The sequence below is a fragment of the Corvus kubaryi genome, unplaced genomic scaffold (assembly GCF_017639235.1).
Source record: "Corvus kubaryi isolate FWS band 111438036 unplaced genomic scaffold, C.kubaryi_AGA036_p1.0 37334, whole genome shotgun sequence".
In the NCBI taxonomy this organism is placed as follows: domain Eukaryota; kingdom Metazoa; phylum Chordata; class Aves; order Passeriformes; family Corvidae; genus Corvus; species Corvus kubaryi.
Window position 1 is genome coordinate 14,639,628 of NW_024581108.1, and position 26,323 is coordinate 14,665,950.

The following is a 26,323-nucleotide window of genomic DNA, read 5'->3' on the forward strand; positions in this document are numbered from 1 at the left end:
CATATTGTTACATATATATTATTATATCCCAGAAACCTAAATTCTCTAAACCCGGGGTTCCAACACTCTTGGTTTAGATCTAAGAATACAGAGACCTCAGGGTAATCTGGTGAACAAGTCGAAAAAGCAAACAAGAATTTCTAAAACGTGTTTGACGTGTGACTCTGTGTGACTATATGTTCACTATGATCACTAAGTGAAGTACAGGAACAAGAAAAGGCACAGCTGGGTCTCCCTTGCAGCGAGTCCAGTTACATCAGGTCAAGATAGTGTCAGAGTAAAATACTGTGGAAACAATGGACTGAAGCTTTCTGAAACTACTTTGTATAACACAGCCTGAGGCAAAAATCATAGTGCTTTGTATGACTGTATTATTTGGAGACAAATAATAATGACCTACAAAAATGTTTCAGTGATAACAATGTGCAAGTTCATGCCTAAATGTTACTTTTTTTTGGTTCCTCTAAAAATCCGTTTTTTAGAAAATGTCTTCTTATTAATCTGCTTTTTTTATGATTAATTTGGTACCTAGTGGAATTTTCAGTTATGCAGTGTCTTGGTAGTTACTCGTGAACTTTACAGAATTCAGTTTAATTGCTGTTTGTCTTCAAGCTTAACTCCATTGTGTTTCATTTATTTTCTTCCTCAGCTGTCTGTAACCCTGGAGACCTTTCAGGATCTGTCCTTGCCTATTCCAGGTAAGGAAGATCTCGCTAAACTCCATTCTGCAAGTCATCAGACATCTCTAGTCAAGGCAGGGTCATGTGGAGAAGCGTATGCCCCCCAGGGATGGATAGCCTTTTTTATGGAATACTTCAAAAGGTAAATAATACTTATCTTGTTTTATTTAATTGTCTATTTTGAAATTCTAGTTTCTGCTCTTCTGGCAGAACATATGTTGGTTTTCTTTCTTTTCTGTCAATGATGTTTCAGGTTTGTTGTCTCATGTGTTCCTAGCTGGTTTTGGGGTCCAGTTGTAACCTTACAAGATTGTCTTGCTGCCTTTTTCGCCAGAGATGAGCTCAAGGGTAAGAGGTTCATTACCTGAACATGTTCCTTCTGTGGTTTTTTTCCTCCTGTCACAATGAGATGATTTAATATCTTCTTAGCTTAATGCAATTAAGCAGAGGCCACCTGTTAGAGTGTAATACAGTCAATCCTTGTTCTTTTGGGATCATTCATTTCAGAAAGGTAAGCTTCTCATTCAGCTGAATATTTGAGATAAGAAATGCCTATGAAAGCTGCTTTAGAAATGTCAAGTCAGTCTGAATTTGGTTTAGTGAAATTGTATCAACTGAAGGTTCATAAAAATTTCAAACCCACTATATTAATATTCATTCTCATAACCTCAATTTGGACGCAGTAAATTATTTCCCTTTTAAATTATATAGCATCATCTCTTCAGATTATACTGTACTGCTTCATAGTTGAAGACATAAAACCTAAGAACCTTTCCTGTAGTTTCTATGTCAACACTATTATGACTTAAATATTGGACGCAACCTAAAGATAAATTCCCTTGAAACTTTTATATACCAAATGTGCGCACGTAAAGGATAACTGCTCAGATTTGGAGAATAATGGCTGGTTTTCTTCTCCCTGGTGTTTGCAGGTGATAACATGTACAGCTGTGGAAGGTGTAAAAAGTAAGCTGGCTTTTACCTTTGTTTTACCTTGTCTTAATTTGAGGTTTTACTGCTTCCATTAGTCCAGAGACATTTATTTCTGTTGGGTTTGTCCGAATACTGTTCATCTTTTGATATGACCCTGTGTTCTGGCTGTCAGAAATTCAGTATTACCAAGGTGCAGGGGTCAGGAAACACCGACTTACCCTACCACATGTGCTTAATTCTTTCTCATCCCCTTACACCTTTAGATCTAAGTTGGTTTTGTTTGACAAAATAAAAGCTCTTAGCCCTCTCTAATACTAGCAGCTTTCCCCTAATACGCGGTAGGTCACTAAGGTGTGTTAAATAAATTAACTATGGCTTTAAATACTAAAGAACCAAGAAACAGAAGTGGTTTGAAGAAGACTGCTTGAAGCCCTTCATGGTACCAGGAGTGTTATTCCTTCTTGTATGTGCCATAGATAATTTCTTAGAAGTAAACTTAGTTCATTTCTTTTTTGTCTTTTGCTGGATAATCAGCTTTCATGAAGCTTCAAGTTCCTTCCTTTATGTTAAGAGAAACAGTTAGCAATCAAGTAGGGACTTGATTGTACTTGTTGTTTTGAATTTTTCAGCAGTACAGATTGTCTTGTCTTATGAACCATCAGTTTGTATCTTTTTGGCTACTCCATGTCTAGTCTACATTCCAGAAATATTTTGGGTTTACTAATGCAATGTTCAGCTTAGGCTTTTGCTGATCTAGCACAATAAAGTAAAACCTTTTCAGAATAAATTATTGATTGTTTCGGTTTGGTTTTTTCTTTGCTTAGGTTAAGAAATGGAGTGAAATTCTGCAAAGTGCAAAAATTTCCTGAGGTACTGTTGCAATATGCACTTTAAAACACTTTTTCTGGGTGATTAGGAATGTAAGACTAATGAGTTGCATGGAGTAAATTGTGTTTATAATGCTGTGTGATGAAAGTCTACCTTCATACTGCCATTTGTTTAAGAATGTGAGCAACGTGGTTATTCACCCTGTAAGAAAATTAATCTTGTACATGACAGGTATAGGAATGGGATTTCCCTCTGTTACTACTGTTGGTCTGCAGACAGTAACACAACGTTTCTATTCTATGTTATTATATATACTACTATTTATACTGTAGGTCATAGAATTAAACACCACAGCCAGACTGGAAAGCTTGTCTCTAAGAAACATTTGTAACTTTACATTTAAAAGGTAATCCAGTCTTACACTTGAAAGCATGAGTTGATGGCTTCAATAATCAGGAAGAATTAATGTCCCTCATGGCAAGATTGTGCAATGTGTGCTCTGAGGAAGAGAAAAAGTACATTTTTCAGTGCTGCATCTGTGTTAGTAGCCACAGCTGATTAAAATGCAGAGCTTGTGAGTATGCTTCAGGTCATAGGGAAAACTCTTCTTTTTGGGCTGATAAAAGGAAAAGATGGCACACACTGTTCGGGTATTTAATATCAAATAGCACATATAGTTCTTTGACTGAGTCTGTCAATCCTTCTTACAGATTCTGTGCATTCATCTCAAAAGATTTAGACATGAGCTTATGTTTTCGACAAAAATTGGGACCCATGTGTCCTTCCCCTTGGAAGGCCTTGACCTTCAGCCTTTCCTTGCGAAGGACAGTCCAGCTCAAATCGTGACTTACGATCTCCTGTCTGTCATCTGCCATCATGGAACTGCCAGCAGTGAGTATGAGCTTGATTGTTTTGTCTTTGCAGTTGGTACATCAGCACTTTTCTTTAAGGGTGATGACTATATACTGAAGGGTAAATAGATAAACAATGATAATTTTAATGTGGAAGATGAATGCCATGATTTTTACCTTGACCCAAAAGATTTAAGGCTTGTTCTGGAAGAGTTGGCACATCTTTGAAATTATATGGCATACCTAAATAAAATTGAAGGTGGAAAAATATTAGCAGGTCCTGGAGTATTAAGTAAGAAAACTATATCCACTGTTGAACAACATAGAAGTGTACAAATAATGTTGCCAGCAGATGACCAGTTGATCAACTGCTCTACACAACTGCTGTTCATGTCAATGCTTTGTGTGCCTTAATTTTTTGGAAACTGTTTACAAAGCATCACAGAGATCCCAATCATTTTTTCAAATATGTTCTCTTGGATGATTGCTACCATTTAACCCCAAAACAGGTGGTAACTGCTATTTATGGGTAGTGATGAGTAGGTGAGTAAACATCTTGCTGCTATATGTTGAGGTAATTTCTGCCTAGACAATTTCATATTAAGATTTGGAAAAAAGGAGAAACAAAAGTTTTAAGACAGAAACTTCATAGATTTTTATAGAAGTTAGTCCCTCATATTCCTCAAACTTGAGGTAGCCACTGTTTGAATTGGTTTTTCTCCGTTCTTTTTTTTTTTTTCTGGATGCTTTTTCAACTTCCACTTAGTGCCGCTAAGTGGTGCTTCACATAATCAGTTTAATGGATAGTTGATTATTTACTTATTAGCAGTTAAATATGTTTTTAAAAATAGTAATAATTTAAAATATCTTATGAATAGTCTTCGAAACATAGTTAATTATGGTTGTGATATCATGTAGCTTTTCCACATCTATGCTACTTTCTATTATAAAGCATACAAAGATTTGAAAAGAGTTCATTACAGGAACTGATAAGGGTAAATTGTTCAGTCTTATTCTGAATGTCATGGTTCAGGACTGCATTAAACAACACGCTGCTTGAAGAGTGCAGGAACATGCTGAGATTGGTGTTCAACTCACCACTAGCTAATAGAAATTCAGAAAAAAAGCTGGTGCTGAGTTTGACAAGTTAATTTCAAAGTCATGTCTGCTAATGATCCTGTTTCTCCCATTTAAAACTTGAGGGGTTTTTTTAGGACTTACTTCCTTTTCATATGTTGCTGAGTAAAATGGACAGCTCTAGACATTTTTCAATAATTCTTGCTTCTTACACCCTAGGTGGACATTACATAGCTTATTGTCGCAACAATTTAAATAATTTGTGGTATGAATTTGATGACCAGAGTGTCACAGAAGTATCAGAATCCACAGTGCAAAATGCAGAAGCCTATGTTCTCTTCTACAGGTAAGACGTTAAAAGTACAATCATATCCCTATAAGTCATGTATGTAAATTACTTTTTAAGCAGTTGGCCAGCTTTCAGAATTAGCTGCCCCATGAGAATTATAATGGAAGAATTTGACCAACGAGAAAAGCCTGTGCTGGAGAAAAACTTAATCCTTCAATTATGTCCTTAACACTTGCTCTGTCAGAGCTAAAGCATTTATATTAAAATGAAAATGGAATCTGTGTAGTAGGAGAACTTTAAGCAACAGTTAAGAACTAGATATCTTATTTTCAATTAGAGGAAGGGAATTCTGCACACAGGGAGGTTTTGCACACAGAAGGTTTTTTAACTGAGATCTAACTGGAATTGTGCAAAGTCTATCAGAGGGGATGAAGGACTGCGGAGGTTTTACTGTGTTATAATTTCATCCATTGTGTTATACATTTTATTATACATTTAATTTAATACAATTGATAGGCTAGTCTCTTCCTGAGAATTGAAATGAAAGGTGAGACGTCATGTTATTGTCATCTTCAGTCTAGGGAACTGTTGTACTTGAGATAATAAAAGCAACTCAGTGTTCAGATTTTAAACTTCTGGTACTAAGATCAAATTTCCACTGAAAGTTAGCTGCAAAATACATTGTGTCAGAGTTGCATAAAAAAGAGATGTGTTCTGAGAATGTTTTAACATTTAACATGGACACTCCCACCTGCCACTGTTCAAGCTGAGCCCATGAATCTGACTTAGTAGGCCTTTTAAAAGGAATTTGGAAGTCCTGCTTTATTGCCAAGAAAAAGCACTAGATCTTTGATTGTGGGGGAACATATTCAAATAAATAATAAAAGAATAAGAATAGCGTTCATAAAATATGGCTTTAAAAAAGAATATATCCACAAAAGACTAGTACTGGTTTGGAGAAGAGGTTCTGTTGTATCTAAACCAGGAGAGCAGAGTTACTTCCAGTTGTACAATGAGAAAAGTAGGAGGAGGATACAGGAGAAGTAGGGGAATTAGCTGATGTATTTACTGTGTAACCTTACTTGTGAAGGTAAGGAAGGAACATCTGTCCAAGAAGCACAGCTTGCAAAGCTTTATCTCAAATGCTGCAGAGAGGAAATGAGCAGATGGGCGCAGCCCTTTGGTGCTTTACCACCTCTGCAGCATAATCAGCTTCTGTCTTGCAGCCCAACCGCTTGCTTTCTTAGGCTGTGTAAACTGGGAAGTGCAGACAAGGCCCAGGTAATTTACTTGAAGGCAGAGTTTTCTTTTCACAAAATAAGTTATCTGCACTGTATGCAAGGATCTGTATTTGTTTAATGATTTCTATTTCTGTAATAGAAAGAGCAGTGAAGAAGCACAGAGAGAGAGACGGAGAATATCAGGGCTGCTGAATATGATGGAACCAAGTCTTCTGCAGTTCTATGTTTCCAGGCAGTGGTTAAATAAATTCAAGACTTTTGCAGAGCCAGGACCAATTTCAAATAATGACTTTCTCTGTATGCATGGAGGTGAGACTCTAACTGTGAATCATTTGAAAATAATTAGTCAACTTCTATCTATAACAGTGGTGTATACTTGTTTTAATTAAAGGAATTTGATTATACTAGGTTCATGTTATAACTTGTTAGGTAAATTATAACGTCTAAGTAAACTCTTTCTTATTTTAGTAGCTGACTAATTAAAAATGATACTGTGTGAAGTTATCCTATTTTTTTTCTTTTCTCTGCACATTTGATTTTGTTCATAAACTCTTCATTCTTAAAGGGGAACAATTCCTCTTATCTGCTTGCTTCTTAAACATGTATATTCACATTTTAAAAAATCCTGTCACTATATCATCATCCTTAATACTTTCATCTGCAAATTGAATGTTTTTCTCTGCTGTTGACTGTAAGCAGTGAGAAGGTTTGAAAACTGCTTCAGAAGAAATTGATCTGATACAGAGTATCCAGTGCCTAACAGTGTGAAAATCAAGTAGTAGTTTTGTGTACTTGGTATAGGAGCACAAAAATTTTACCTTGTGCTATATATGTTAATAAAAATACGAGCATTACAGTAAGCAAAATATATTTGGGGAAATACCCATATTTGAGTGCCGACATTCCAAGAAATCATTACTATGTGGTACTTATTTTCTAATAAAAAATACAGTTGTATTAGATTACAAGATAGAGGTGCTGCCCCCGTTGCAGAACCAAAATTTTAACACAGGACTATTGTGTCCCTATAGCAATCTGCAGAATACCTGTGAGCCCCTTGGCTTTCCCTCTGCAGGGCTACAGCAGATAACTCTTGATGTACGAGTGCCCAAGTACTGGATTTTCCCTGTTCCCAAGAATTCCTGCATAGTCCACTGTTGCTTACCATGTGCTTCAACTCAACACTGTTAATTCTGCAAGCCCCTCCATTTTTGCCTTCCTCAAAATTTCTCTGCTTTCAAGTATTCATGTTGTTGGAAATAATTCCAAATGGTCTGCAGCAAATAAGTGAATTTTGAATAGACAGTTTGTTAATGTGTTTACATGCATAATCAAAATATTTAATCATCCTGACATTTTAACTGGATGCCATAAGAAGGTTTTTGACATCAGTATCTAAAATGGATTCTAGCCCTTTAGTTTTAGCCATTCATTTTAGCTGTTTATAAGCTTTTCAGGCTCACAGAAGTCATTTTAGTCAGAGAAGACTAAAATTAGAGTGGTGTCTCTAAATACAGTGATAGATTATACTGAGGTAAAACTTGTTTCATATAATTTCTCTGAATTCATTGAAAGGTTCCATTTTTTATTTATTTAGGGACTTCTAACATAGTGTCCTCCCCCCACTAAAATCCACAAGTCTTTTTTTATTGTTTGAGGTTTTTGTTGCTTCTGCAGGTGTTCCTCCACACAAAGCTAACTTCATAGAGGACCTAGTTGTAATGCTACCTCAAAATATATGGGATAATCTGTATAGCAGGTAAGTTCTAAACTGTAAGTGGAAAAAATCCAGTGATAAAATTTGAGAGCCAAGCAGCAACATCAGACTTTAGAATTAGTGGCTCAGGAAAAAGACAGCCCTCTGGGCACACAGCTGAGTGAAGGGATTGCAAACAGCTGATTTTTATCATTTTCTTGTGCAAAGTAAAAGACTGCATAGAGTAGTGTGTTATTGGGGTAATGTTTCAATATTAAACCAATAAACATGTATGGTATGTATGAAATAACACAAAGTAGGTCAGCAAAAGTACACTTTGCAAGAGTTTTTTGAAAGAGCTCTCTGTATCAGCTTCCTGTTCTCTTGTTGGCTGGAGACAGCTTTTCTTTTATGTTGGCTTTGAATCCATAGCCTCAGCTGCCAGTACTGCTTCAAAATTACTTATATCTGAGTGTTCTGTGTTACTGCCCCACACTTTAATGTCGGTCAGGTTTGAGTGCTTGCTTATAAAGGAGGAATTCTTACAAACTATGCCTTGTTCTAAAGTAACAAAAAGCTGCAGAAGAGCTTTGCTGATGGCTTTGAACCCTCTGTACTGCACTTCCATTAAATATTTTAGCTGGTAATTTCCTGCCACCTAAACAATACATCTAAGAGTTTAAGGTGTTTTTTATTGATGTTTTAAAGTTTTGGTGCACACAAGTGAAAAATAAAAGCAATGCTATTTCCAGTTTATTTCCCTTTTCCTATATGTATTGGATTTTTCTTCCATTATCCATTTTCTGTATGCAAAAATGTCCTCAGAAGGAGTGCCCCTGCAGACTTCCATGGATACAGTTTCACACAAGGAAAATGTGAGGGAAGGGTCAAGAATAACCTATTAAGAGCAAAACAATAAATAAGTTTAGAGGCTGGAGTCAGGGAGGTAGCAAAACTGATGAAGAGTCTCCAGTGGGATGGAGGAACACATTTAAGACAGAACTGGCTGGAATGTTTCCGTAGGCTGTTTCTTAAAGGTCTTTGATAAAATCACACCTCGTGTATATATAACAATATTTGCTCACTGACATGTTCTAACCGTAGTAACTCCTTCTGAAGTCTGAGATGCAGCAGAATTTGAGGTGGTTTGTACTGACATGAGGCAATCAGAACTTGCAAGATGGTCTTAGGATGGAGTACAGAATATTACTAGGAAAATAAATGGTGGCTTTTCTGGATCACTGTGACTGGCACATGTCAGCCTTCTGTTCATACTGACACTTGCCATGTCTACAGGTGCATGGTCTTTTTACATTATATTTTCCACAAGGCTGATTGTTTTGGTTTTTTACTTTTACTGCAGATATGGGGGAGGACCAGCTGTGAACCATCTGTATGTTTGTCACACCTGCCAAATAGAGTCTGAAAGAATTGAAAAAAGAAGGAAAAATGAATTGGAAATGTTTATACGGGTAAAAAAGTAAACACTTATCCATTCTGCTACTGCACGACACTTGATATTCATTACTAGACCCAAGGGATTACCAGACTTGCACAGGGGATTCCTGTAACAAATCTGCTTTATTAAATATCTCTATACCTATATACCACGCCATCTTTCCTAATGGCAGCAATAATGTTCTTGTGAAATCCCAGATATCTGTTTACATGAAAATGTACTTAGAGAATATTTTTAATATGTTTCTTAAGTTGCTTTTTTGTAATATCAAAACAGTGCAGCCACATGAGCAGTTGTTCTTTATACACTGCCAGTGGTCTGTTCTGTGCATTCTGGTAAGGTTTAAGTGCAATAATACTGTGCCAAGAAAAATTTAATGATAATCATTAGTTCTAATTTTTTAAAAAGGCATTAGAAACATAAACAAATGTAAGTGAAGTAAATACGTTAGTATTGTAATGGATATGTATAATTAATATCAAGAAGCCACTGTATTCAACCTGGGTTAGAGGATCATATGCTCGAGTCTGAATGGTAAATTAACTAGTGGTAATGATTTTGAAGTTCTTAAACCAAAAATGTGTTTTGAAGTTTTCAGTGAAAATAAATGCAGAGACATTGGATTCCCATTTCTGCTATCTCAACCCATGAAAGGGAGAAAAATAGAACTGACTCTGTTTTTTCAGTTCTGTGTGTTCTTTAATCACACTTCAGAGATTGTCAGCTTTTCCATGTTTTTTGAAAATTTTAGGAATTTTCATTACTCGGGGTTGCCACTGGTTAGTAGTTATTAATAACAACGTTGAGTCAACCTCATTTGCTTTAGCAGTCAGTATCTTTCCAGTAAAAATGGTGATTATACGTGCACTGTTGTGCAAGTATTGTTACTGGTTAGTACACAGAAAATTCTGTTATCCTCTATAAAGATGGCTTTAGGGAATGATGGCAAAATTTAGTCTATATGAAACCTTAAGAAGTTGATGCGTTAGGTTTATGACTTAAAAGGGAAAGTATAGCTCTGTTATTACAGAGCTAAAAAGATAATGGTTTTAAAGGTTTAAGTGACTTTTTGCTTGTTTCTTAATAACTTTGTAAAAAGATCCGTAAGTCATGAAAAGTCCCAATGTATTAGTTCACTGTGCCTTGCTTGGAACTGTGCTACCATCTGCTCAAAATACCAGGGGAAAAACAAACACAGATGAAGATACAGTTCATCACACAAAAAACTTTCCCTAAAATTATGGAGAAAAATTTTCAAAACACTATTTTATTTTACAAAAATAAGATCTCTGCTTTTTTGCTACTTGAAAGTTCAGCCTTCACAGTAATTAGCCATTCATGTGATGAGTAAGCACTTGTGCTTCAGAAGAACTTGTTGCTGTTTTCAGGAAATACAAATAATTTCTCAACTAAATAGTAAATCAGCTTTTAATATGAAGGCTACCACTGCATCAGAATCTCACCTTGGGTATTCACCAGGTGTTCACTGTTCTTATGGTCAGAGGTTCTTTAAAATGTTCTGTTACAGTGTAATGTTTTGGTGTTAATTATTACAGTGGTTAAAAGAATTCAGTAGTTTAAAGAAATAAAAGGGCAGAAAACCACAGATTTTTTTTCCCCTTGTAGCTTAATAGAGCATTCCAAGAAGAAGAATCTCCATCAACATTTTACTGCATCAGCATGCACTGGTTCAGAGAATGGGAAGGATTTGTAAAGGGTAAAGACAGTGGTAAGTTCTGCCCCATTTCAAAATATATGTAATCTTTTGTTGTATTGTTGTTTAAGTTGTTTCTGGTTTGGTAGAAGACTGTAGGCAGATAGCAAAGACAGCGAAAGCTCTTAAACATCTAAGACACAGGTTTTGTAGGTTACAAGTACATCCAGGATACAGAACGTAGTAAAATAATTCACAGCAATGGGGTAATGGGATAGTGTTGGAAAGAATGTTGCTTGTTTGCAGGATGTTTGCTGTTAGCAGCAGCAGAAAAATTGGATCTACATACAAGGGGGGATGGATTTTTGTTGTGCAAACTGATAGATGATGCTGCAGCTTCTGGAGGAAAGGTGACCTCATCACAATCTAAACTCAGGTAGCTCAGTAACAACTGTACTAATGTCAGTTAGGTGACTTCAGATGCCTCTAAAGTTTTGAAATGGAAACTGATAAAATGTTCTGCAGTCTTGTCAGAGTCTGCTCTAGGACAACTTTGGTAAGGATAAGAATTAGGATTAATTTATGTTTTGAGTTGCTTGAAGATTTAACTGTAATCATGAATGCTTTGGAAAATTTGCTCTTAATTAAAAATGTGCTTAGTTTTTACCCACTTAGAATGTACTGTTAAGCAGTACAAGAACAAGTGGTAAACAAATGAGCTGTTTCTCCTTCCATTTGGAAATAGAACCTCCAACCTGCTGTTTGTTTTCAGCTCTCCCAATTTTAATAATTTTTCTGTTGCACTAGATCCTCCCGGCCCCATTGATAATGCCAAGATTGCAGTAACAAAATGTGGCAGTGCTGTGCTAAAACAAGGTAGGTGTACAACATTGCTGCAGCTTTGTGCCTCTTATGCATTTGCTGAAGTTTGGAACATTTTTTTTTTTAAATTTATTTATTGTTACCGTAAAATGAATGGCAGTTTCTAATGAATCTGTGTTGTGCCCATTTTTGGGGAATCGTTTTATTCTTAAAAAGAAGAATTAGTATCTGTAATAGACTAATCCAAGTGCAGTTGAGAGTGTAGGAGGGGCAGAGTAACTTGAAAATGGTGAAAGTGTGCTTCGGCTTTGTATCACATGGTTTGATGGGGGTTTTCTGAACAAAATTGGGAGACTGTTCTATATCTGTATGTAGTTATTTGGCTCTTGAAACCTAATTTGAATAGAAAAACATCTTCTCACAGAGGAAGAAAACCATTGTAAATAAAATCTTGCTCATTTTTCTGCAAGTCATTTGAAACTGTACATTACACATTGAAGTTTTTGCAAAGATATAGATTTCTTTGTTATTCTTCCCAGTTAAACGCTAAATACCATTTATTTGGAATTCATAGGTACAGAGAAAAACATTCTTATATGACCTGCTTTATGAAGGCTTTAGACTTTCTAGGAAGCTTTAAATTCATTGCAGCTCAGCCTAAAAGAAGAATTTGCGTCATTAAGATTAACATTTATTTAACTGGATTTTTTCCCAATTTTGCTTAATGCCTCAGCGTACAGTGGATGCACCAATAAACCTACCATAAACCTCACCAATTGTAGAATGCCAAGAATTTATTTTTTAAAAAATTAGTTTTGGCACTCATGAGTTTTTTAGTGAGTTTTAATGATTTAAGTGCTGATGATATAATTAAAGTACAAGGTATAAAGCCTGATAAAATAAAAAAATCACTTTAGAATCAGTAATTGATAGCAAATGATCCAGTTGTTGGTTTACTTTCAGCTATGTTGATACAAATTAGAACTTAGGTAGAAATAAAGATTAATAGGATGTGGAAAGTTTGTCTCTTAAGTCATAAGAGGTGGGAACGCACTAGATAGTGTCCAGAATTACATATTTCTGTGATCCAGTGGTCCTGATTCCAGTGCCTTAGTTCACTGTGCCTGTTCAGTTTAACCTGACTGGCTGGAATCTGGATAAGGGAGTGAAGATCCACTCCTGTGCCTACAGAGATGGAGTTGTTTCTTGAGAGCCTAAACGTAAAAGAGTGAAACTGAGGCATAACATCATTAGTACTGGCATGGGATCTGCATGATGACTTCCAGATGAAGCTTTGCATAGTTGAGTTAGTGTAGGTAAACAAATGTGCAGCTCTTTGTACCCTTCCCCTGTGGAAATTCTTAACTGGTAAAGCACAACAGTAGGCACCACTGCAGCAGGTGATGAAGACAGAAAAGTACAGGAGGTAACGGGAGAAGTCTCCTGCTTATGATGCCAACTTCCTTTTTTTTAAGTATGAGGGTGCTGAAACAAGGCTTGACAAGACAAATTAATAATGTCTAGTAAGGATATCAGGGGAAACTTGCTGTAGGGTAGGGTTTTGATTTGCTTAAAGAAGAGGAGGCTTATTCTGGTAGAACAGAAATGTGACCTCTCTGCGTGGGTTAATGTGAGGAAGTCACTCAGTTTCAGACAGGATCCTTGTATTGAAACCTAGAGGAGATGTGCTGATGCATTTTGTCTTTGCCACTGTAAAAAGTTGTGGAAAATCAGAAATGCTTGTTGGATGCTGACTTGAGACAGGAGACATACCTCTAGCCAGAGCAATGGAATCATAAGCAAAGACTTCAATCAGTGAACAAAATCAGGCTGATCATCATCCTGTAGCACCATCAGTGCTGATCCTGTAGCACCATCAGTGCTACAGGAGCATTACTGGAGCTGTTATTATCCTAATAATAGTCCTTTCTCTCTAGGAATTTCATTGTGGTTCTCATACTTTTATTCTTTACTATCAATATTAATTTCTCTGATGAAACAAGAATCTTGATTCCTTGAGCTTTACTGTGTAATTGATGTGACTGCATGTTCTTATAATAATATGAATCACTGTTTTCTGAGTACCAAGAGCTACTGGCTGTCAGCTTGATTGGTAGATATTAGATAAGATGTTTATCATTTTCATGTGTTTTCTGCAAGTACTGCATAATTTAGACCAGGTAGTTGTAAGAATCAAGAAATACAAAACTAACACAAAACAGATAATTTGGTTTGGCAGCTGATGCAAGATAAAGCAAAAATGAAGCTTATGGTGTTAAATTTGAATCTGAATTCTTACAGTTTTAAATTTTAATCTGGATTCATTTTTTTCTTTTTGTATCTGTTACGGACTTAAATCAAGAAAGAATTATTCTAAATACTAATTACATTTTTTAAATTTTTCAGGAGCAGATTCTGGACAAATATCAGAAGAAACATGGAATTTTCTTCAGTCAATCTATGGTGGAGGTCCAGAGATTATACTCAGACCACCTGTTCCTCCAGTAGAACCTGATACATTGCAAACAGAAGAGAAGATTGAATTAGAAACTCATGGTCTGTAGCTATTGAGAAAAAGATGAACTTGTAAGGAATCCATCTTCCTTACAAAATGCCCAAAACACATTCCTAAAACTTTTATTCTCTTATGTCTGTTGGAGGCACAGCTCACTGGGCATTACATTAACTACAGAATAGTAAGTTGAAATATGTATTGCAATTTGTTCAAATAGTGGCTGTTTCTCTGTTTTGGAAGGCATGTGGTTTGTACATTTTGGAATGTTTCATCAATGGGAAAAATGTAATTTCTGAATTTTTTGCTATTAGATAAAATCCTATTATATCCTTAGACTTGAAAAACAGGGACAAATTTTAGAGATGTTCAGTAACCCTTCCAATTCCTGATTGGGCTTCTGATATCTACAAATTTTTGCCTGTCTTAATTGTACAGTCTTGACAAGCTTAGGTATGTGAGGAGTATATTTTAAATGGACTGTAATCAAAGCTAAAGAAAAAGGATTTTTATTTCCTAAATGCTCAGGAAAAAAATTGTCTCTTACTTTGCACTGTAAGTATATGAAATGGGTAGTATATAACATCCAAATACTTACTGTATTTGAGTGGATCAAACATTAGTGTAGACTGAATAATGTTTTAGTCAGCAAATGTCATAACTTATTACTACTAAATTTTACATCTTATTATAGTCTTCTGTAACTCTATAAACCTGGCTAGTGTCTTTAATAGTATATGTGGCAAAAAGATTTAGTCTTCTCTAGGGTAACATTTGAGAGCATGAAGTGTGAAATGTAAAATTATTATGGACATGAGTGATATAAATTTCAGAAAATTGAATTGTCTGGTCTCTTGAATTATATTCATTAGCATTTGAAGGATTTTATTGTATTGTTAAAAATTTTCATTGGCATGATGACCTTTAATGTCAGAAACTGGATAAAATGTATATATTGCAAACCTTTATTGAATTATTCATATTGGAATGCAGAATGGCACTTGCTCATGTTTTTGCCTGATATTGTTACCAAATAAGCAGCATTATTCAAGACTGGATCAATAAAAAAAACCAAAATTAACTGTGGAATAGGTGGGGGGATCTTTCCTAAATGTTTTTCATTTATTATATAAATAGAAAAACTTTTTAAGTAATGCTGTGGTAGTGCTCTCACACCCATACAATTATATGTTTTTGACCATTTTAAGTTTAGACGGTTCTAACTCCAAAGTAAGAAAACGGTGACATAACATTCCTCTGGATAATTTTATATGTGGTTTAAAAACATACTGGTTTGTAGGACTTCAAGTTATTCTAGTTAAAAAGCCACCTGTAACAACCCTAGAAAAAGTGTCCTCTAACCATAAGGATCTGTTTATGTGATTTTATGTTAGTAGATAAAGCAACTTAAAGATATCACATTAGCCCTGTAATGCATCAATTGCTTACTACAGACTTGTCTTACTGATTAAGGTAAAGTTAACTTGCTTATGAACTGTCATTAGTAACTTCCTGATGTTGGCCTGTGAACTACTGTCTTATTTAAAGTTGGGGTTTTTTTGCTAAAGTTTTCTAGTTTTCTTTGATTTAAGGTTAACATACTAAAGCTAAAGATCAATGAATAGAAGAATTTTTCCTACGTGATGTTCTTAACTGGAAACTTGGGAGGTATTTCCTTGGTTAAAGCACTGTACTGGGATCAAGTTTACGAATTTATTCAATGTGTTCATTAGTAGTCTGGATGGTAGAACAGACTGGCCCTGTAAAATTTGCAAGAGAAAAATGGATTGAATGTTAGGGGCATCAGATTGTCAGGGAATGAAGTAGTTCTGTGCCAAGTATTTTGGGTATTATAGCAGATCAGACTAAGAGTTAAAACCCAGTGATACCAAAACAAAACCTGTTGTGGGTAATAGTAACAAAAGCATCAGATGTGAGGCACAGGAGGTAATTATTCTGCTCTACTTGGTGCTGTGCTTGTTGTGAGATCTCGTCTGTACTGTTCCCAATTTTGAATGCTATATGATGATAAATACAAGTTGAGGTTATTTTAGGGAAAAGCAACAAGACTCAGTGTTGAAAAATAAGTTGTTTTCTCGCTTAAAATAATGCTGAAAATGCAAGACTTCCAATGTGTAAATAATTGCTGGATAATACTGAACAATTTTTTCTGAGACAAGCAAAGATATTTGCCTCAGCTTTAGCAGTGGGGACTTGTGCTGGGTTTAGGAAGCTTATTTCAGAAATCTAGAAGTCTTCTAGTCAGTCTTTTCTGCTGGGTGTCTGGGAATCCACAGTCAATCTGTGATGCACACAGATCAGTAAGGAGACACTTTACACCAGCAGTTTGTGAAATGCCTTTGTCACTGTGGAAAAAGGCATCTTCACACTGGAACTGATTGTCATGCTTAGAAAAAAACAAACCCCTGAGTTTGCAGAGATAAATAGATGTGTTTTAAGACTGTTCCATAGGGGATGACTGTCTTGCTTTTAGCCTTTTGAGAGCTCTGCAGGGGATATTATGTCACAGAAATTGAAGTAGTCTTTTAAAGGAAGGCAGTGTGGGAGAGCTCCAGATGGATGGCTTGTGTATGCTGGAGGGAAGGCAGTAATTCAGAGAGTAGGTAAAGGAGAGGCCTTTGCTGTGAAAAGCTGTCATGATTTGTAGCAAAGAAAGAATGCATCTCAGGAAGGGCCTGTGGAAATTATTTTTTTCCATAAGCCTTTCACCAGACTATTTGGATTCTTTGTTCATTTGTTTCCAGTTGAGGAAACACAGCAATGTGTTTGGTTGCCAGAGAAACTGTTGCTTCAAGAAGGGAAGAATCCAGTGGACTTCTTGTTGTAGGCCTGGAAATCTAGATATGAGCTGTTAAAGGCCTGCAGTTCAGTCTGGTAACTTTAATCCTCTGTTCTGGGAAAAACTGTATGGGGGTGTCAGGGACTTAGCCAGCTCAAAGCTTGATTCCTCTAAATTTCTGAAGGTTTTTTGCAAGTAATATAACTAATTGTTCATCTGAACACCCAGCATCAAGGAGAGTGCTTCAGATACTGTGTAATGTAGCTGAACAGTATCACTGGAGGGAAAAAGAAAAGCGAAGAGCTACTGAAGTACTCAGTAGTAAAATAATGCAGTTTTATAATGTGTTTCAGAGGTGAGAGCTAAATAGTCTGGATACTTGTGGAGGGCTGTGAGCGCTTGCAGAGGGCTCTTGTGCCAAGGGCTCACAGCCCTCCACGGATACTCAATGAAGCAAGTGAAACTGACCTGCTTGTTAGCTGTAAAATTATCTCATGTTCTACTTCTACTGACTTAAAGGCCAGTGTCTTCCTGTGCTGTCACTACAACATCTGGAAAAGAAGGAAGTTCTGAAGACAATTTTGTGATACAGATTCATCATTTAAACTGAGGAGTCCAGAAAGCTGTTTCTGAAAGTATCATCTAAGTTTGTCCTGTGTATAGGGATACATATGTACATATATACTTATGTATATTAATATAAGTATATTATACTTGTACATATATATTTATATACATAGACATGTATTTTATATATGTATGTAAAAATGTACATAATCTACATCTCCAGTATCTTACTTGACCTATGGTTAGCAGCACTACAGTAATGATTTTGGGGTTTATGCTGGAACAGTGACCTTGAGTAGCTACATTTGATAAAGGTTGTTTGGTTTTTTTTAAATAGATAAATGAAACTCAGTGTACTGCTGTAATGGGTGTCAGCCTTCCCATCAGTAATGGCCTGTTGCAAGATAAGATAAAAAAGCATAAAGTGTTAGAAATGTGTTTGGCTATATTACAGTGTGGATGAAGAGGTTTTCATTTGTGGAACAAAAGTTCAATATGCCCACAGTTCAATAGTCCTGAATTTTTCTTATGAAATTTGATGTAATTTGATGTGCTATGCTAATGCATTATTTAAGAATTCTCCTTCTCAGATTCAAAACTTACATAGTGACTGGCTTTTTCCAGCACTACATATCCTACTTCTCCTAAAAGGACTAAAGTCAGTAAGTTTTTTTCATATTAGTATTACAGGCATTTATTTATAATGATACGGCTAACATTTGACTTTTTTTTTTTTTTGAGTATCCTGTTATTTATAATATAAGTTCATTTGAAAAAGCAAGCCTGGGATTTGTAAATTTTACTGGAAAACTTACATATTATCTGCTTGAAAGGACCAAGTGCTTTCCTCATTTGCCGTACAACTATTTTATACTGAGCTAAGAAAATTCTTTCATTTATTCCTTTTGAATTCCCATTATACATCTGGCTTAGTGCAGTCTAAGCAGTTTTCTCACTGAAAACCTTTCAGTCTTCATTTTGCTCAGGAAATGAGTAAAACAACTAGGCTTTCTCATTCTTCCTAACAGATGGCTTTTCTGGCTTCCCTCTATACTTAAGCCATCTAGAGCTGACAGTTAATAGGACGAAGCAAAATAAGACTTCTGGGTTTCTGAAGTGTCACGAAGACAAATCACTTTCAGTATTAATTCACAGAGATTAATCCAGTTACAAACCAAATTGGTTTATATTATGCTTCAAAATCTTAGGATATTAGAAAATAGCCTTGTTCAGTAAAATTTTAGAAGTGCTATTCTCATTACCAGTGAAAAGTATAACTTGTTTTCTTGAATATATTCTATTTTATATATATATGTTTAAAACTTATGACTTGTCTTAGGTTAAGCTTCAGGCTAGCTTTAAGCCATTCAACAAGGTGACAAGTCTGCTTCTCCATAGAAACGAGTGAACACTGCCACACAGTAAGATAAAATATGCTTATAATACATCTAATGTTCCACATGTTTGCTTACAAGAGCAGAGTCATGGTTTTCACAGAAAGCTGGAATTATTTATTCTATCTGAAAACTTTTTTTCTCTTCTAAATATGTGTCAGGTCAGATATACAGCTAGAAAAAGAAGGTCCATTTGTGAGAAACATCAGTGATGTGTCCAGTAGGTTTTCTGCACTTGGACTGATAGTGATACAACATACAAAGTCACTTGATGGCAAGTTTCCATGTAGGTTGCACATGGGTGTATGTGTGGGCTTTAAAAAATGCAATAGGAACTTGATCACTGAAATAGGATGTTTATAAGATGAATAAGCAGGTAAATTCATTTTCTGTTCAGACTTGTTCAAGATTGAGTTGATTAACTAAAATTTCAAGTTCTGATTGTTGAATGGACATGTAAAAATACAGCTGACACTTGACTTGCTGATTTATATACGAGTATAAAATGAACAATCAGTAAAAGGGTAAAGCTGGCATAATAGGAATACACTGGTTCTTTATGCAGTTTTGAGATGCCTTTATGCAATGCTAGTGAATCTTAGAGCACTTTTATTACTAGTCATTGGGAGCATGGGAGGTACAAAAATAACGCAGTCATCATCCACAAAATATTTTCATAATACAAATCAAGTTGAGAAGATTTTGTTTCCAGATAAGTTCCTCCTTCCTCACTTGGAACTCACAATTTATTATACATTAAAATTTTTAGTAAGATCTGTTTTTGGAATAACTTAGCACATGAGAAAGTAAATCTAAAAGTACTTTGTTGAGAAGAGTAAAGAGGGCAGAAGAGAGGAGGCATTTGATTCATAGGCGTAGGAAAAAGCTTAGAATAAATTGTCAGCTGCCAAAAATGAAAAATAGCAATTTTTGTTCCATATCTCACAGGACACTGCCAAGAGCTTTTCATTTTCATTGTTCATGAATAGTTTTGCCCAGAAATGAATCTTTTTATAGGTGACTAATTTTTTTCTGTCTGGTGTGTTTAATGTTAAACACGTTAAACATTATAAAACAAAATGTCCTGGTTACCATGGGGATACACTGCTTCTCCCCCACCACCACTTCCCCTGGGTGTCTGTTAAAATGCCAAACCCAAATGAACAAGCAGCACTTGCTCACACTGTGAATGCATGTTTGTTTCCACCAGTGCACACACTGTCTCTTTAGCACCAGAAGTAAGGTTACTCTGAGATTTTCAGTTATAACAAAAGAAATTCGCTCATGCACGCCAAAGTGCTAATGAATTGGCAGCTGTTAATTCAGTTAGACAGTATTTTCAATTAAGTGTTTCATGTAGTACCAAGGTTTACAATTTAACCGTAGAAGCAAGAAATAAAACATGTATTAGCTATGAACCCTTTGAGTGACATGTCTTCTGAATAATTTTTAATAAGGGAAATATGCCCTCTTTTACCTCGTTTGCTTGTAGTATAATTCATTTGCTGTCCAACCAAGCAGGGTAGTGGAGATAATCTGTCTTTTGAACTTGATCAGTAGGAATCTGAGCTTCATATGTAACCTTAACTTGGCACATTCAAGTGCAGAGACTGGTCTTCCTGGGCTCTTTCTGTAGATGTTGAAAAGATACAGGTAATGAAGGCAGTTTCTGGGCTTCTGCTCTGCTTTTAAGTTAAATCTGGAAAGTGTCTACCATCATTCTGGATTTGAGCCCTGAACAGGAATCTCAAACTGTCAGTGGTGCTGGTGTTCACTCCTATGTGATGGCAATTTGTTTGAAATTTTATTTAAATCTTTCACATCCTGTATGAGAGGGCCCTAATTACAAGCCAGGCTTGTCCTTGAAAACCTTTTCTGTTTGGAAAAAATGTGCCTAAGTCTAGGCAGAAGCGTGCCAGGTCTTTTTATTTATTTATTTTCTTTAGACAGCTGCATCTTACTTGAAAACTGCTAATTTATGTTTTTCTGGTTTATGTTGAACATTCTGCGTGCTGTTCAGTTTGGAGTAACAATAGAGCCCTTTATTGTGGTGTAGAACCTGAAGGAATAGGCAAGGTAGTCAAAACAGTAACAGGCATATTCTGTGACCTGATGCCCCTTCATGTAGGTTATACATAATTCAAAATATTAATGCAGAGCCACTAATACCTGAGAGTGCTCCAAACATGTGACAAAGGGATGTTTGTAAAGGAGAGAGGAAAGATAAAAGGGATTGTTTGGACAGGAGTTCATAACATCTGTAAGGGCTAAAACTCCCTGACAAAGGTGACTCACTCTTACAGTCCGTGCTGATGTGAAAACCTCCATTTACCTTCCTTCTGGAGTGATGTGGACTTCAGGGTTTTAGTAGCCTTAGGCAAAACTACTGTGGCCATATGGGTCCAGCTCACCCTCTCATCCCATTTCATCAAAACTTCCCTGATTCACGTATGTGAAATGTCCCAGAACCTGGAAGTCTCTGGATTTTTGTTTTCTTGAAGCCCAAGTCAAATTTTATACACTAGAATAATAACATCCTTGAAGAATTTGCAATAAAGCAAATTTTAAAAAATACAGTTGGCTGAAATAGGTAGCAGTATTTCCATCTTGAAATATAAAACCCTACTCTTGAGTAGTAAAAACTAAGCAGAATAATACGTTCTGAAAAACAAAGATCTTCCTTCTTGGTGTGCCACTTTTATGTTTAATGAGTTCTAATCTGGAATGGTTTTTTAATAATGCTACTACAATCTAGCTATCATTTCATATTGACTTGGCTTTGAAGCCTCTATAGCCATTAGAAAAAGCCATTTAAATGGGAATACCTCATATGTGAGGAGTGTTTATACATGGTACTGAATATAGTCTAATTAATTCAATTATTAAAAATAAGTATCGGATTACTTCACTGCAGATTCTTAGACCAGTTTGGATTAGATTGTCCCTATAAATTCATAACTTCCAAAATTCATTTAACTTTTGTGATTGGTAACTTGCTCTTTCAACATGGAGTATGACTAATTTCAGTAACTAAAGTCAAATCTGCAATAATCTGTGTGTGTTGTAAGACTCTTGAATTGTCTAATGTACTTACCCTTTATCAGTGTCTGGAGATCGTTCTCTTTAATGAAGAGCTAAAACTTTTATTTCCCCCTACCTTGTTCCTACCAAAAAAAAAAAAAAAAAAGGCTTAAAACCCAGACATTCTAAACTTATGGCTGAAGTGGATTTATTTTAGTCGATATTAGACCTGATGACTACATAGAATTGTGTGAAATTTACCACTATTACATTTTTTAAATTATTTGTTTAGTAGTATCTTATTATTATTTTTGATATGCTGACTTCCATACAACTATAAAGTCTTTGTCCAAGTAGTATTTGAAGTAGTAAAAATAATATTAAAAGTATGCATTTTGTTATTATGGCACTGAATTGATAATAATGTAAAAATTTAATGGAAGTTGTGCCAAAAAGCCAGAACAGCCTCATGTAAACTGGCTACTGAAACCACACCTAAATGAGTCAGTAGAGTATGTCTCCAGGCAGAATTCTTTTTGTTTAAGGTTAGGCACGAAACAGAATTGTTTCTCTAAAGGATTTTGCTTCAGGTAAAACCAGTGAAAACACTTTGCTGAGGGCAATCTAGCCTTTCTCATATTTATTCTTTATATATGGTAGCATTAATGGAAAAAAAAATCAGAATGTAGAGCTCTCCAGGGAATACAGCAGGCAGAACTGAGCAAAACAGAGGACCTATAACAATACATGAAGTGATTGTGTAAGGATGTGTAATGTATCCAAGCAGAAAGTGGTTTTAACACTGTTAAATTTTTTTTGTTTCCTTTTGTCTCAACAAAAACTATCCTTTTATAACTTTATCTTCTGTAACTATCTACAAGAATACAAATATTTTTCTTTCAAAAATATGTAAATACAAGATTCAAAGTACCACCTTCAAAGTATCTACAGACAAAATTATTGAGATGGTAACGTAATTAATGCAGAGGTCTCTAACAGTTGTGCTGAGCCAACTCTCATCCAGTCAAGGATGGTTTATTAGGTTTGGGCCATGGAAGTTGACCCCACAGAACCTAATCTGACTTTAGAAAAATTCTCATTGTCCATGGCTTAACTGCACAGCCACTAGAGTGATTCCACACACCCAGCCAGTCCAGTACAGTTTCCCTTGAGTCAGATCAAATAAGCCTCTGGAGCTGAATTCAGCTGTAATCCCCCTTGTCCTGCATGCCCTTTTGAAAAGCCAGTGTAGATCTAGAGCTGTAGCCAAGGATATAAGCCTGGTTTAACCAGAGCTGGGGCAGGAAGCAGTAATAGCTTGTTAATGCTGTTCCAGGGGCACGGTGTAAAGAGAGCAGAGCAGCTGTCACTGAACTAACCTAGATGTCCTTAGGATCAACTTCTCAGTTGTGCTGAGTTCTAATGAGTGAACTTTGTTAATATTTTGTCAGGGGAAAAAAATCACATATTATTTGCTCTAATAATAGGAGAAGCAATTAAGCAATTTCATGGATTGAGATGGGTGGGAACAGTGATGTTGCTGCTGAAAGCAGGAGCTGTGTCACGGCTTCGTCAAAGCTGGAACTTGCGGTCTTGGCAATTCTCCATGCACAAACATAAGCTGAGGCATCCCACAAACATGGAGGGATATAAAGCTTCTGCTCTTGTAGAAAGTACTGACTTGGGAGGGGCTCGATCTACTAATTTTTAGCTTTTCCCACTGTAACTTGCTGAAAAGTTGTCATTAACACTATTATCCCCTGATCAGAATAGGAGGTGGTTTTGTTGTGGTTCGGTTTTTGTGGTTGGGTTTGTTTTTTTCTTTCCCACTACCAACACTGATGAAGCCTGAGAATTTGTTACTGCCCTATAAATGAGCAATATGTAAGGCTGCCCATAATAAATACAACTACCAGTTACTGGTACAAGAGAGATGCTGTAGCACAGAGGAAGCTGCAGCCACAAGAATTAGAGATGTGATATAATTGGGTAGAGTATATGAGGAACAAGGGCCACCAACTGGAAGTGAAAATGTGTGGGAGAAAGCAGTGTGGTGCTGCTAGGCAGGAGTATATTCCTTTACACTTTGGAATTATTTCAAAGCTGCTATAGGATACTGCAGGGTAGGGGCTGCAGGCTAGCACAAGTGGGTAAAAAAGATTTTGAGCTGTGGGGATATCAGCATGGACATAGAGCCTCAACCAGCTTCAAACAAAGCAGGTTTCTCCAGGTTTTAATGTAAATCCTCTTGGGTGGAGGTGTTAGTGAACCTGCTTGATCTCAGTCATTACTACACATGGGCTGCTCTTTTCTTCTTTGCATATTGTTAATTTTCCTCTGGAAGGTTAACAGAGCCAAACTACACAGTAGGTACACAATGGCTGGATGAAATCCAGAGAAAAGCAGGGAGCGTGCAGAGGTGGGGCAAGAGCCTCAGGAGTATCCCTTTCGTTAGCAGGAACCATGACCTGAAACATCACACCATTAACTCTCTTTGTTAACTTTCCATCACTAGACATCACTGCTTCTTAAGCAAGATGGCAGAACTTAATATCTAAATCCTCCTCTGTGAATTCAAGGCAAATCCTGGTATAGGGTGTGGTTACAGTATAGTTTGACTGGTTTAATCTTGTTGCCAAAAAGTTACCGCTGCCAGAGGAGGATTGCCTTGTTCCTCCCCTCTACTGGCAGCGCTCCCTCCCCCCATCTCACATGCTGGCTCTCCTCAGCCCCATGGTGAACCAATGCAGTTTAATTTTTACATGAAAACGAGCACACCAGAAATAGGAACAGCTTATTGGTGGTTTAGGAAATCCAACTGGTTTACCATGGGTGTAGATGAGCAGCAGGGTGGGCAGTAGGAGAGACTGTGGGGCAGGGATGGGGGGGGGGGGGAAGTGCTGCTTCCCGTGTCAGCAGCCACTGGATTTGGTCAGGTCTGTTGCTCAACTGCGTCTTTGCAGCGCCATGGGAATCTGAAAAAAAAACCACCATCAAAGCACCCAGTCGATTTTGCTCCGAAGCAGCTGAGCAGAACCTTCAGTTCTCCTGTGAAAGCACTGACGCTTGTCTGCAGTGCAATAATAGCCTCAGCCATTGCAGCTGTTCAGCTAAGTGAGCATATTTCTAAATGGATTGCAAGGCACAGTGCTTTAGTGCACACAGGTGCTCCTGCAGCAGTGAGAACACCGCTCTTGCTCGGATCCAGGGACATGCAGAACAGGCCTGCAGGAGAGCAGTGGCATAGAGTCGAGATAAATTTTCCCTCTCTCTCTCTCTCGTGGGATTTCAGTTGTTTTGAATCTGATCACAGAAGACTTCCAAGTCAGCAAGATGTAGGGAAAAGTGAGAACTGCTTGGGAAAGTGGAAAAGCTGCTGAGGTTTTTCTGCAGACTCTGCAGAAGGAGTGTCTGTATGACTAGACTTGCAGTTTGGGCAATTAGGATTTTATTAAATCTGCTTTCTTTACAAAAGTATCGATCACTTGAATTATGATACTGGCACTAACTACTTTTAAAAGCAACTGAAAATACTCTTCAATACTTTGTTACAGAGAACTGTTTAACCTAAGGATTTTCCAGCAATCTGGAAATGTTGTTACTAACAAAAAAGTTTTTTGAATTTCATTAGCATTTAACAGAAAACGTGAGTCTCTGTGGTTTTGGTCTACACGAAACTCTTCCAGATGCGTTATAACTGTGGTGTTTCAGGAAGAAAACAATGAGAAGTTCAAGAATAATCAGAGCCAGACAGTAGTTTTGTTGTCTCTGTAGGAGTAGAGGTAAATGATGTATTAGAGCAGGCTGCGGGCGGTAGGTAGTAGTAACTCTTGGTGATCGCACAGTAACTCTTGGTGAGCTGAGAACCAGGCAGCACCACAGTAAGAAATTTGAAAGCGTAATCGATTAATTTTTAGTCATAAGCCAGAGGGCTGGAGTACCCCACGGAGCCTGTTCTTGCGGCACCGCTTGAGCTAAGTCAGGAGAGAGCACTGGAAATTGCTCAGGAGCTGCGAACCAAACAGCCCCGCTTTGGGGGCACGAAACTGGCAGCGGGGGCAGGAGCACCTCCAGCCGGCAGAGCGCTGCCCCCGAGCCGCGCTCCCCCGTGCCCTGCCCAGCCCAGCAACCCTGGAGTGTTCCCGCGCTGCCGGGGGCTCGGCCGGGGCGCCCAGAGCCTCCCGCCCTCCCGCTGCTGCCGCCCGCGCAGGCGGAGCTGTCCCCGTCCCTCAGGGCGCCCCGCCAGACACCTGCCCGGCCACGCTGCGCTCCCGGCCCCGCGCCGCCGCCGCGCTCCGCCGGCAGGGGGAGCTGCAGGGAGCGGGTCCCGCCGCAGAGCAGGGGGGAGGGGAAGGAAGCGGAAGGAGCCGCCGCCGCGCTGAGGGGAGCAGGCGCTGTGCGGAGCCGCCGCCGCCGCCGCCGCCTGGTGCGGGCGGCACGGAGGGAGCGAGCGGCGCGCGGGGCTGCGCGGGCCGGCCGCGCCGAGGAGCGGGCGCCAG

General features: G+C 37.5%; 1 protein-coding gene across 3 annotated transcripts in view; it reads left to right on the forward strand.

Annotated features, from left to right (window-relative positions):
* Positions 1-15,123, forward strand: part of USP33 (ubiquitin specific peptidase 33) — a 38,430-nt gene extending 23,307 nt beyond the window's left edge. Inside the window, exons 13-24 of one of the 3 annotated variants that reach the window (XM_042030424.1) lie at positions 650-822; positions 925-1,028; positions 1,613-1,646; positions 2,438-2,483; positions 3,152-3,332; positions 4,589-4,715; positions 6,039-6,208; positions 7,577-7,658; positions 8,959-9,067; positions 10,681-10,783; positions 11,516-11,584; positions 13,937-15,123. In XM_042030424.1, the coding sequence (XP_041886358.1) occupies positions 650-822; positions 925-1,028; positions 1,613-1,646; positions 2,438-2,483; positions 3,152-3,332; positions 4,589-4,715; positions 6,039-6,208; positions 7,577-7,658; positions 8,959-9,067; positions 10,681-10,783; positions 11,516-11,584; positions 13,937-14,094 (1,356 nt within the window). In that variant the 3' untranslated portion in view covers positions 14,095-15,123. The remainder of the gene's footprint in view (positions 1-649; positions 823-924; positions 1,029-1,612; positions 1,647-2,437; positions 2,484-3,151; positions 3,333-4,588; positions 4,716-6,038; positions 6,209-7,576; positions 7,659-8,958; positions 9,068-10,680; positions 10,784-11,515; positions 11,585-13,936) is intronic. The other 2 variants (XM_042030425.1, XM_042030426.1) reach the window with 2 other exon arrangements.
* Positions 15,124-26,323: the final 11,200 nt, after the last annotated feature.